This window comes from Canis lupus, chromosome X, assembly GCF_011100685.1.
Source record: "Canis lupus familiaris isolate Mischka breed German Shepherd chromosome X, alternate assembly UU_Cfam_GSD_1.0, whole genome shotgun sequence".
Lineage (NCBI taxonomy): Eukaryota > Metazoa > Chordata > Mammalia > Carnivora > Canidae > Canis > Canis lupus.
Genome location: NC_049260.1, coordinates 34,770,406 through 34,782,554, shown reverse-complemented (window position 1 = coordinate 34,782,554; position 12,149 = coordinate 34,770,406). Strand labels below are relative to the sequence as shown.

General features: G+C 54.2%; 1 protein-coding gene across 12 annotated transcripts in view; it reads left to right on the top strand.

The window, feature by feature from the left end:
- BCOR (BCL6 corepressor) overlaps window positions 1-12,149 on the top strand; it is a 114,181-nt gene that overhangs the window by 96,216 nt on the left and 5,816 nt on the right. For 9 of the 12 annotated variants that reach the window (XM_038587181.1, XM_038587183.1, XM_038587179.1 and 6 more), the window contains 5 exons: window positions 86-272; window positions 6,076-6,336; window positions 6,686-7,030; window positions 7,606-7,931; window positions 8,277-8,531. In XM_038587181.1, the coding sequence (XP_038443109.1) occupies window positions 86-272; window positions 6,076-6,336; window positions 6,686-7,030; window positions 7,606-7,931; window positions 8,277-8,531 (1,374 nt within the window). The remainder of the gene's footprint in view (window positions 1-85; window positions 273-6,075; window positions 6,337-6,685; window positions 7,031-7,605; window positions 7,932-8,276; window positions 8,532-12,149) is intronic. The other 3 variants (XM_038587189.1, XM_038587187.1, XM_038587188.1) reach the window with 1 other exon arrangement.

Sequence of the window (12,149 nt, the reverse complement as noted above, 5' to 3'; positions counted from 1 at the left end):
TTTCCTTTAAGGTAAGGCAAACGAAATAGCTTTTATGGTAAGGTGTTGTGTTTTTTTTTTTTCCCCGTCTCCGTTCTCTTTCTAGCGTGCAATGATGCGCTTCTCAGAGCTGGAGATGAAAGAGAGAGAAGGTGGCCACCCAACAACCAAAGACTCCGAGGTGTGCAAATTCAGCCCTGCCGACTGGGAAAGGTTGAAAGGAAATCAGGACAAAAAGCCAAAGTCAGTCGCCCTGGAAGAGGCCATTGCCGACCAGAATGACAATGAGAGATGTAAGTAACCCCAAGCAGCTTATTGTGTGGTGGTGCACTGCTGGGGGGGGGGCACAGCTCCCAGAGCTGAGGGAGGCTATGGGAAGCAACTCTGCTGCTCTAGCCCTATGGCCAGTGGGCTGCTGAGAGAAACAGTCCGCTGTTGCCCTCTGAGGAGTGAAGAGCCGGTTGTCCATTTGAATGTGGTGATATCCAGGGATGAGGTACCCATGCGAGATTATTTCCTGGGACACATCTCCTTTCCTAGGGAAACACCGGTTCTATAGTTAGTAACAGTCTGATACGATAGAAGCAGCATAATGACAGCAGGAGACAGAAACGCGGCGTGTGTATTGTGTTCTGTTTCATAGCGGGTACAGATACGGTTCCCTGCCCTTCCCTTCCTTTTTGTAGCAGTGGAATGATACTTCCAGCCAGAGGCACTCGCCACCCACCACGATGACGGTCACCCATGGAACGGAGGCTGCGGTTAGTCTCCCTCCAAAGGCAGAGGTTTTGCTAAAATGGGATGGAGGACCATGAGGGCACCACAGAGATAAGATCATGATGTTCTGTGGCAGGTCCATTGGCCTTCATCAGATGTTGACCGCACGATCCGAGGATGTGGTAGAAACAAGGGGGTTTTTCCCACCGGACAGAGGTTGTATTGTGCCTGGGAGGCAAAACGGCAAGAAAGCTACTGCTTTTCTCAAGTCACTCATTGGGCCCAGCAGCTGGTCACCCACTGCAGTGTGACTTGCTCAAAGGGATTGGCCAGAGACTCCCCTGGCCAATAGGATGTGTGGGTAGCAAGTGGAGCAGGTGTTTCTCCTCGTTTCTTACATATGCAGGCACGAGGCCTGCAGCCCACTCTAGACCTTGGAACCTTCACTGGTGGTGGTGTTAGGGCATCTGGCTGAATGTCAAGGGGACAGTGGGTGCAGGATCCTCCTGACACAGGACAATAGGGGTGGGAGGTGAATTTGTGAGATGTTGGATGTCACAGGTTTGGTGTCTCCCGTGTGCACCTACTTAGTTCATCGGTGCCCAAAGGAGTTTGGGGAGAACTTGTCCCAGACACGGCGCTTCTGACTCCCTGGAGCACAGCCCTCTCCTCCCTCCACCCCCCAGTCAGCTCTGGGGTCAAAGGCCTGTGGCTGGTTTCTGGGTAGGCCTCACCAGGACCAGTCTGTTTTACTGAAGTCTCAAAAGAAGGGAGTTTTTGTTGCTGGTCAGTGGTGGGGACGCTGATGTACCTGGAGTAATAAAGATTTGCCTATGTTTCCACGGGGGGGGAAGGGGGGCATTGATAGGGGAGTATGGAGGGTCTGAGCTGCTCTTGGGTAAAGCAGCAAAGAATGCCTTCCTCCTTCCAGATGCTCAGTCTGGGCAGCTCTTTCTTTCCCGGACTTGCCCCTAAGCCCAGCTGTTGGGGAAGTCTCCGGGAGACCGGGTAGATGTGGGCTAAACCAAGTTAGTGGGTGGGTGCCTCTCTGGCAAGAGGAAACGGGGGAGATAGGCCAGAGGAAGGGAGCAGGAAGCTAGCCAGCCTGGAGTCTCCTCACCCTTTGTCTGGCTTTTCAGTAACGTGGCCGGACCCAGGGTGGCTGCTGCTCTTCACATCTCACTCACCCTGGCCTTCTTCCCAGGGAAGTTTGTGTCCTCCCCATCTTTCCTGCTGAACCTGGAGTTGAGCGCTCAATCTAGGCAACGGAGAGCAGAGCCCAGATGACTCTGAAAGGGTTCCGTTCTCTGCTGCCCTGAGTCCCTCCAGGCTCAGACCAATGGGCTCACTTTTAAAGACCTGGTGGGGGCAGGGGGCCCAACGAAGGAGGCGGGGCACCATCCCCAACCTTCTGGGGACTCATGGCTTGTGGTTGGTCTAGAGAAGCCATTGTCCTTGCTGTCACCTCCTCATCCAGAGGATGGTAGGTGCTGGATCCATTCTGCTGCAAATTAACGGGCCTTCTGGTCCTTTTGGCCCTCATGTCTTGCACCCATGGGGGCTCGGGCCCTGCTCCACGTTGGTTCCCCTCACGGGTGTCCACATGGCAGAGAGCCAAGCTGAGCACATGGCAGCTGGGGTAGGGATGTGGGAGGGGCAGGGGCGACAAAGAGGGCACAGGATGCCTTCCAGATGCCTTCCCTCTTCCAAGGCAGCCCTCCACTCCTGTAGCCCCCAGGAGCTTGTGAGATGGCATGTGCTTCCTGCGTGGCCCCAGCTGCCCAGGCATGGGTGCATCTTGTTGGGAGGGGCTGACCTAAGAAGAGCAAATGGAGTCAAAAACACCATCAGGATTTTCATTTGCTCTTTATGGTAGTAGGGGTGGCTGGATTAAGTTTTAATTTTAGAAGTCTGACAGATGCCTCAGGAGACTTCTCAAACTTGGAAGTTTGTTAATAGGGGAACCATCAGTGGCCTTTTGAAGGTGGGGAGGGACAAGGAGATAATTGGCCGCACCCTTATGAACCAAGAGTGATGGTCTCTCTTGCCAGCCACTTGACTGGGGCAGACCCAGGACCTGCTCAGTGGCAGTGCCTGGGCAGGACCTGGAAGAAGCCTCAGTCAAGGGGCTTTTCACGAAACTTCTCTTTCTCAGACTGAGCACCTGTGTGTTTGTAAACTATGTTGGGTTTGGTAGAGGGCAGGAGCTTCCACAAAGTTAGCCTTTGTTGGAGGTGCTATAGTTCCGTGCAGAGGAGGGAATTTCCATCCTGGGGAACCCTCCCATCTTGTTTTGGGCTCACAGGGGAGGGGGTGCTGACAGTGGGGAGGGTGCTTTGTTGCCACGGTGACATTTACATGTCACCATGGCAAGGTTTCTATGAGGCAGTACAGTGGCACAACTGAGATAAACTATGGGATATATGTGCTGTGAGTCATGGGACCTCGCTGCAGGGAGCAAGTGGTAAGCCACCCAACACAGCCACATTCACATCTGCTTAGGTCCAGTGACCAAGAACACATGCCTTCCCACTCGTAGAAGGGCTCCCTGTAGCAGTGATGGTAGACCTGGTGGTTAGGACCCCTGTGTATCTAGCTCTCCATCTCCTTTGCTTCCAAGGGCATTCCTGGGAGTTGTGGCTAGAATAGCTTCATCGACGAGCTCTGGGTCAGGCATGTGACATGGAATCTGCCCCCCTAGCCGTGGCCATGTGTATCTCAGACAGTCATGATGGGTGCTCTTGAGAATTATTACTGGCCCGGGTAAGGTTGTGCTAGCGTGAGGCCTTGGGGTGAGGCGGGCCTTCACTGAGTTGAATTGGGATCTTGGCCCCGAGAGCCTTGAGATTTGTGGAGAGGATAGATGTACCTAGCCTGGGGAAAGGTTGTCAAGCAGATTTTACCAGAGGGGGAAAGGCTCTTGCCCACTTGGGGGAGAAGGGACTGTCATTCAGCCAGGAACAGGGAGACAGGTCTCCAGTCACTGCTTGCTGACATGGCGAGAGGCCAGGTAGGCGAGATAGAAATGAGCCGCACTGTTGGAAGTTTGCAGGCAGGGCGAAAACTTGTGAGAAGCCTCCCTGAGCAAGACGTGTGTCTTGAAAAGAACTGGGGCTGTTACCGATACAGGTAGTTGTGAGACTCGCAGCCAGAGTGTAAAATGTGGAAGTGACCTCTGAAGCACTGGGGTGGAGAGTGGCTTAACTGATCAGGGTGCATGTCGGGTGTGAGCCGAGGTGGCCAGGGCCCCAGGCCGGCTAAGCCACTGCCTGGTTGTGATCCCTAGAAGGTGCCCATCATCTCCCAGTTACCCCTGCTTTCCAGTCACCTGGTTTGAACCATCTTTCCTACCTAAGGTGTGGGGAGAGGGATGACACATATACTGAACTGACTTTAAAATTAGCACGCGGTGGCTCTGAAAGCTAGCTGATCCCCAGCACCTCCCACGGGGCTTTCTGGATGGGCCGACCAGAGACGTCAATTGGTGTTAACCAGGAGGGCTCACTTCCTAAAATCTCATGCAATGGGGCTAACATTCAAGCTAGTCTGACAGTCTTGGCATCCGTCTGTTGTTAGAGTGATTTCTCCAGCCTTTCTCTTAGCTGGGCTCAGCCTGTGTTTATGAAGCCCACCCCGGGAGGCAGCTTGCAGTAATATTCCCACTTTACAGCTGAAGGGGGCCGAGTTGTAAAGTAGCACTGTTACTGCTAGAGCAGTTAAGAGGGTCACAGAGCAGCAGGCATGCAAGGCACAACCTGCCCCGTTTGCGTGCCGTGGCCCAACCCAGGCCGGCGGTCAACCCGGCTGCCACTGAGCTTTTGTGTTGGGACGCTGCGGTGACGGAAGACCCACGTGGTGGGGTCCTTCCACCATTGAGCGCACAGGCTAGCCAAGGCCAGGGAGAAATTCCACACACACCCCCCCCCCCCCAAACTGCTGACCATCACTAAATGGTGGTGATGTCCCCAAGAAAACGCATATTGGGGCGGGAGTGATGTTTGTTTTTTGGTTTTGGTGGGTTTTTTTTTTTTTTTTAAGATTTATTTATTCATGAGAGACAGAGAGATGCAGAGACACAGGCAGAGGGAGAAACAGGCTCTTCGCAGGAGCCCGATGGGCAGGAGTGATATTCGAAGTGGCCAGGGGTCGGGAGGAAATAGGAGGAAGAATGGGGTCAGCATATGAAGAGTGTGTTTGTGACTTCATCTGGACATGGACTCGAGACTCGAGCAGTTCTCAGTGTTAACCGAACTACCAAACTCCCACTCCTTAACATCTTGGTGATGAGTATGAAATTATTTGTGTATTAGATGAAAGGTGACCCAAGAAGTTGAACCATTTCTTGGGCCAGGGCACCGCCTGTGCATGATGTCAAGCTGAGACGATTTAAGGAGAGGTCCCAAGTCCCAAGGCCATGCTTGGTTGAGCGGAAGGAGCCCACGTGGCATAGGGAGCTCTGGAGCTAGCAGCTCAGCAACTACAGGCCTTAGCACAACAAGACACCCCAACACTGAAAGGGGGCGGAGCCTTGTGTTTGGAAGTCCTCCAGTGCTTGCATGTTAAAGGAAGGCTTGAAAGGGGTGCCACTTGGGTGAACTGGTGTCCCCGTGGGTATGCATGGTGTCATTGAGGTGTCGGGGGTAAAATACGCTTTTTCTCTCCCCGGATGTGAGAGACACACGGGATGCGTAGTGAATCAGATTGACTTCTTCGAAACTGCCCTTGACCCTTGTTGCGCACACTAGGAAACCTCTCCTTTGGCTTCCCCCAGCTCCTCTCCCAGTTGCCCTTGGGCCCCCAGTTTCTCTGCCTGCCAGCACTCCCTCCCTCCCCAGCCCCCTTTCTTCACGATCTTCCAGTTGACCCAAGGGGACATGGATGCAGTCCCTTCTGCAGATGACATGGAGGAGCTATTTGTTCTTTTTATTACATAGCTTTCCTTTAATTTCAAAATAATACCCTCAGTGAATGTTTCCGAGAGATCTCTTGGGTCAACCCTAGCTTGGTTGGATCTTCCTGCGGGATCACCTGCCCTCCTGCCTGCCCCGTCATGGGAAAGGGCCCCCAGAAGGGACCTAAGCCTATCGAAGTTGTGGCGATGCCTCATCTTCCAATTCTCCTTGTGCCCCAACCATAAGAAGGTAGAGAAAGCGGAGTGTGGCACATGCCTCACTTTCTGTTTTACTTGCTGAAGCTCTTCAGCTGCCCTTCCTTCAGGACCTTCTGTCTCGGTGGGCTTTGTGCCTCTAATGTGCCAGGCGCCCCGGGTCTTCCGGAGAGTGGGCTGTTGGTGGCAGATTACCGTGGGCAGGGAGCTCCTGCCTTCTTGTGGTGACCTTTGGGCCTTCATTCCTTGTGCTACTGTCTTCCCTCCCCCAGGTGAATACAGTGCTGGAAACAAACATGATCCTTTTGAAGCTCCAGAGGAGAAAGATCTTCCTGTGGAGAAATACTTCGTGGACAGGCAGCCTGTGAGCGAGCCTCCCGCTGACCAGGCGGCCGTGGATGTGCCACACAGCCCCACCCTCCGGCTGGACAGAAAGCGCAAAGTCTCAGGTGACAGCACCCACACTGAGACGGCCGCCGAAGAGCTGCCGGAGGACCCTCTGCTGAAAGCCAAGCGGAGACGAGTGTCCAAAGGTGAGCTTGGTCGGCTTCGGCCGCCTGCGCCTGTGGCCAGAGGTGGATGGACACAAGGGGTGCTGCCCACCCGAGCCGCGGGGCGCCCAGGGGAAGTCCCTAGTGCGGAGCAGTGGAGGTCCCCCATGTCCCGCCCTGGAGCCCCGGGGAAGCCGCTCACGCCTGCCCTGGCCCCAAAGCCAGCTGCAGGAGTCGGAGCCCAAAGATGGCCAAAGACGAATAAGTCCCCTCCCGAGAGACTTGGTGGCCCACCCCTCCCCTCCCCCACCCCCTTAGTGATGTGTAAGACAGATTGTTCCCTCCCCCCCCAGGGGGCTTTTTGATTAATTTGTAGTTATTTCTCCATTAGATGACTGGCCTGAGAGGGAAATGACAAACAGTTCCTCTAACCACTTAGAAGAGCCACATTATAGTGAGCTGACCAACCTGAAGGTGTGCATTGAATTAACAGGGCTCCATCCTAAAAAGCAACGCCACTTGCTGCACCTTAGAGAACGCTGGGAGCAGCAGGTGTCGGCAGCAGAGAGCAAACCTGGCCGCCAGGGCAGGAAGGAAGTGACCCAGGCCACCCAGCCTGAGGTCACCGCCCAGGGCAATAACAGCCCCGAAGAGAAACCCAGCAGGAAAAGGGCCGAGGCCAAAGGCAACAGAAGCTGGTCGGAGGAGTCCCTCAAATCCAGTGACAATGAACAAGGTATGCAGAGGCCACCCCACCCTGGCCCTGGATGGTGGCTCACCTGCCTTCCTGCAGGGAGAGGCCCCGGGAGCACACCAGAGAAATGGGTGGCCTGGGATGTGGCCGGGGGAGTGCTTTCCCCCGAGGCCCTTCCAGCCCCCAGTTGCCCTTGGGAATGAGTGTACAGTGAGGGGCTCTGGAGGGAGCTTGGCTTCCTAGTTCCTGCTCACCGGCGCTGGGCAGGAAAGGCAAGTCAGTCTGGGTGACCCTGAGGGGCTGGCCAGGGGTCCCCCCGCCACCCCCTGTGGGTGGGGGTGGGAGATATGGAAGGGCTGGGCTCCTGCCCTCCTGTCCCAGTCCTTTGAAGAAACTTGGCCGTGCGGCGTTTTGTGGGTTAACCTATTTGCCATTTCAATGTGGGATAATTAAAATATTAATGCTTTGGAAACATAATTGGTATATCTTTAAAAACTGAAGCCGCTCCAGTGATCAGTGCTAACAATGGGCTTTTCTTTCCGCATCGGCTACAACTGTGTAACGCCCGCTTCTTCTCCCCCTCCCTCCTTCCCGCCCGCCACCCCCTCCGGATTTAGGCTTGCCTGTGTTCTCCGGCTCTCCGCCCATGAAGAGCCTTTCATCCACCAATGCAAGCGGCAAAAAGCAGACTCAGCCAAGCTGCACGCCAGCCTCGAGGCCGCCTGCCAAACAGCAGAAAATTAAAGAAAGCCAGAAGACAGATGTGCTGTGCACAGACGAAGAAGAGGATTGCCAGGCTGCCTCCCTGCTGCAGAAATACACCGACAACAGCGAGAAACCATCCGGGAAGAGACTGTGCAAAACCAAGCATCTGATCCCTCAGGAGCCCAGGCAGGGCTTGTCACTGACAGGAGACTACTATGTGGAGAACACTGATGGCAAGGTACCTCTTGCCCCCCCTGCTCCCCCGCTGGGCCTGGGAGAGCACTGCCTGCCTGCCTGCCCGCCTGCCCGCCTCTCTGCTTCTGAGGACGGGGCTTTCCTTTTCCCAGGTTCCTTCCCCTAAAAGTCACTGCCCCCCCATTCCAGGCTGGTGATGAAGTTTCAAACTAGTAAGAATGAAACCCCTTCTCTCCACCCACCCCTGGCCCCTCTCCACACCTTCCCCAAACAAAAGAAAAGGGAAAAATGCCTGCCTCCACTCCGGTCCGTTACTTGGGGAGGAGGGGAGGAGAAGCTGGTGTCGGAAGCCGGACCTAACCATCCGCGCTGCCTGGTTTTGTGATAGGTGACTGTCCGGAGATTCAGAAAGCGGCCTGAGCCCAGTTCCGACTACGATCTGTCACCAGCCAAGCAGGACCAGAAGCCCTTCGACCGTTTGCAACAATTGCTGCCAGCTTCCCAGTCCTCACAGCTGCCACGCTCAAGCTCCCCTCCAGAGACCACCCAGTCGCGCCCGATGCCTCCAGAAGCACGGAGACTCATCGTCAACAAGAACGCAGGCGAGACCCTCCTGCAGCGGGCCGCCAGGCTCGGCTACGAGGTGAGAGGCCTTGGGAGCCCTGCATTCCAAGACCCCTGACCCTCGTTGCTCCTTCGAGGCTGGGGGTGGTGGGGGTACCCCCCCTCCCCGCCACCGCCGCCTGCCCCAGGGCAGGGGCTCAGCCCCCTCCACATCAGGGGCCAGGCTGGATATTCCAGCAGGATGTTTGTGTGAGCCCCACTCGTGCTCCCGTCTCTTTGCTGGCTTGTTCAATCGCCGTGTGAAAAGAAAGGCCTCTCTGATGTTCAGTTCGTGTTCAGGCAGGTAGGCTGCTTCGGCATCCTCCAGTCTCGCTCACTTATCTCTGATATAAAATCTGACATAACCCAGGGCTTGGCGACTGGGGGAATTTTAATGAGCCCTTTTGGATTCTGATTAGCAAGGGGGAGAGAAGTTATTAGCTCTATTTTGGGTTGCTTCTGCTGTTTCAGGCAAAGCGGGGACCCTGTTGGGAGGAGGTGGGAGATGTCTGGGCAGGGGTAGGGGTTGTAGGGTAGGGTGCGGTGGGGGGCACACCAGAAGAGAAGGGTCTTTTTTTTTTTTTTTGAGGGCCCAGGAGCCTGAGGGGGAGGAACTCTGGCTCTGCCTAAGACTCACCACCCCCTCCCTCTCCCCCACCCCACTGCTCTCCAAGACCCGCTCACATTGGAGTTGCCCTCTGAGAGATAGATTACCCCCTCTGCCCTGCACGGCTTCCCCACCACACTTGTCAGATGAAATTGTGATGTAATAGCCCACAGGGCAAAGGCATTTTTTATGCTGGCATCAGCCCTCTGGGAATTGAATGGTGCAAATAAAACGGGGCTCAGCAGGCTAAGTGTGGAGGTGTGGACGAGGCCCGAGGTGGCAAGACCTGTGCCGGCCCAGGGCTCCGTCGAGGGCTCCCAGGACTTGCCCGGAGTCCTGGCCCCCATACCCTGGCCAGCTCTGTGCCTCTGTCTGCTGTAGGGGGGAGCTTGACCCCAACCCAGCCCCTTCCACCTGCCACCCACTCCCCTCCCTTCCCCAGGGAAGTGACTGGGTAGGAAGTAAGAAGCCCTAGCAGATTTCTTAGTTTGGGGGTAGTTTAGGTTGTCAGTTAATTGTGTTACCGTTTGCACCGACATGTCTCTTCCAGAGATCTGTGGATTGCCGGGAGAGAACTCTGGAATAATTCTTTGGTTAGGGGAGGTGAAACCCACGTGGCACGGTTGGCTTCCTGGGAGCTGAGAGCTGCAGCACTTAAGAGGACAGGGCAGATACTCTACACGCTGAGCTAGAGCCCAGGTGCCTGGCGTTCGCTCGTTATTGGTCATGGCTGAGAAAAAGGACCTGTGATTTGGCAGACACTGGAGAGCAGGAGGGTGACCCTGCTCCATTTGCCTTAGAGGGCAGGGCTCCCAATCTCCCCTCTGAACTTGACATTTCCAGCAATCCCCATTTGGGACCAGAAACCTCAGGAGACCCTTGTTTGTCCTCTAAGGAAGTTTCCATCTTGGTTTTTGTGGAACTCAGGGGGTCTCGGGCCTGGACGGAAGAGCCCTTACTCAATCCACGCATTAAGCTACGTAACAGGTTTTGATAGCGTCTGAAGCCCTGGGAATGTTTAGGTCAGGACAACTCGGGGGGGTTTACCCCTTCACAGCTAAAGTTCAGTATGTAAGTTACACAAATCACCAGTTTTGATGCCGAACATTTAACTATTCACTTTTAACCCCCAACTTTCTAGGATTTCGTTGGGCAGGATGTAAAATGTCGGGATGGTGGCCACTTAGATTTGACAGTCTGAATCTTTGAATGTTGAAGGACAGTTTGTTTAACCCCAGTAAAGGCGTGTTTTGCGAAGCCATTGATTTGGGGAGGGTCTTGCAGAAGTTAATCTTTACCACTGTGATTTTTCTGCTTACCTAGAGATACTATGTGTCATAGAAGGTTGTCTGAGCTTTGTGTTGTGGTTATCTGGTCCTTATGGTTTAGAAACACCCTCTGTGTTAAATAGACCACTTTGCATGGCTAGAGACACTTGAAGCTCTCCCTCCTGATAAAAAGACTTCTGTTTCTTAGGCTAAAATGCCAGTGTGCAACCACATGCTTGTGCGTTTAGTGGTGATGGTTAAATTTTCTATGAATTGAATAAATCATGTTTTTAAAAAAGTTAATGAGGCATTTAATTAATTAACAATGTCGGGTTTATGGCCTTTATGGTTACATTTTGCGGTTAATGGCATTCGGCTTATAGCCGCTTAACAGAGAATTGTCCAACGAAAACAGTTTAATTTTGTTTGGAAATGGGTGGGCTGCCCTTCAAACACTCCCATGTCTAGCATAGAAAATAAAGCAAGAACTGTGTTGGGTAGAGGACTGGCCCAGCCTCGTAGCCATCGTCCCTGTGGGTGACATCAACCACTGTAGAGGCCACTGCCCTCCTTGCAAGGTGAGTGTACAGAGTGGGCCTCATCACAGCCGGACTGCATCCCTCTCACAGGGGCCCTCTTGGACCTTCAGGATCTTCCCTCCTGACTGGTTACCCGTCGACTTGAGCTGTAGATCTAGTACCTCACCTTCATTGAACTTGGGGTTTAACCTCTCCAGACCTCAATTTCCTCAAGCGTTGAATGAGAATAGTACCACCTTAACCTTCCTGCCGTCCCAAAGGTTTACTGTGGGATAGCAGGTGATGGACTCATTTGGGGAAAATAAGACATGCTCTAAATAGCACAGTTCAGTTAGGGCTGCCCATGATGGGCAAAGAGCCCGACCTGGCCGGCAGGTGACAGCTGCCTCTCCTGCCACCCTCCAAGAAAAGAGAGTTGACTTACCCATCAGCTTCGTTGTCCTTTCATTTCTAGGTTCCCTCATACCCGCCCAGTAGCGATGAAGGTTTCCAGGTGAAGGCCATAATTGTCAGAGCAAATAAACCCTGGGTTGATAGGACACCAGGCAGGCCGCCGGGACCCGGGTAAATTGATCTGCGCACAGCAGTCGGTGGCGTTCAGACCTGATCCCAGAGCCACGTGACAAGGCCTCTCCCTGGCTGGGGCACACAACTCATTAGCTTGCAGCCGTCCACTCGAGTCTGGCTAGTGAGGGCCTGCTAAAAGAGCAGCAGCTTCATGCGGTATCCTGGATACCAGGGCTTGGGGCAGGTGGCCTGGGAGCCCAGAGGATTGTGGGCTTTCTGGCAGGTTGGGGTCTGAACGAAGAAACGCGTCTGTGGGCATGCCTCCTGTCTTCCTCCTCCTCCTGTCTTCCTCCTCCTGTTTTGGAAGCAGGACCTGAAGCAACAGGGCATCGATGGCCAAGTTTACCAGCATGCAACATTAGGTTCACAGGGTGAACATATGGAACGTTCTAGTTAACTCCCAAGTATATGGTCACTTTTGATTGATGGGTCCCAGAAAGGGCACAGAAGGTTTGCAGATCCCACCTTACATCTGTGGGTGGCTGGAATGACCCCAGTTTTAGGTTTAACAGATGAGTTATTTAAAAGTTGTTCCAGGGAGGCCTGCTCTGACCCCGTCCAGCTCCCCACTAGCAAGTAGACTGAGTGTAGGCAGGCCCCGCCTACCTGCAGCTCTGGGAACCTGACAGCTCTCTGCTGGGCATGACTTGTAGGAAAACAGTGTGGTGTGTTTTCTG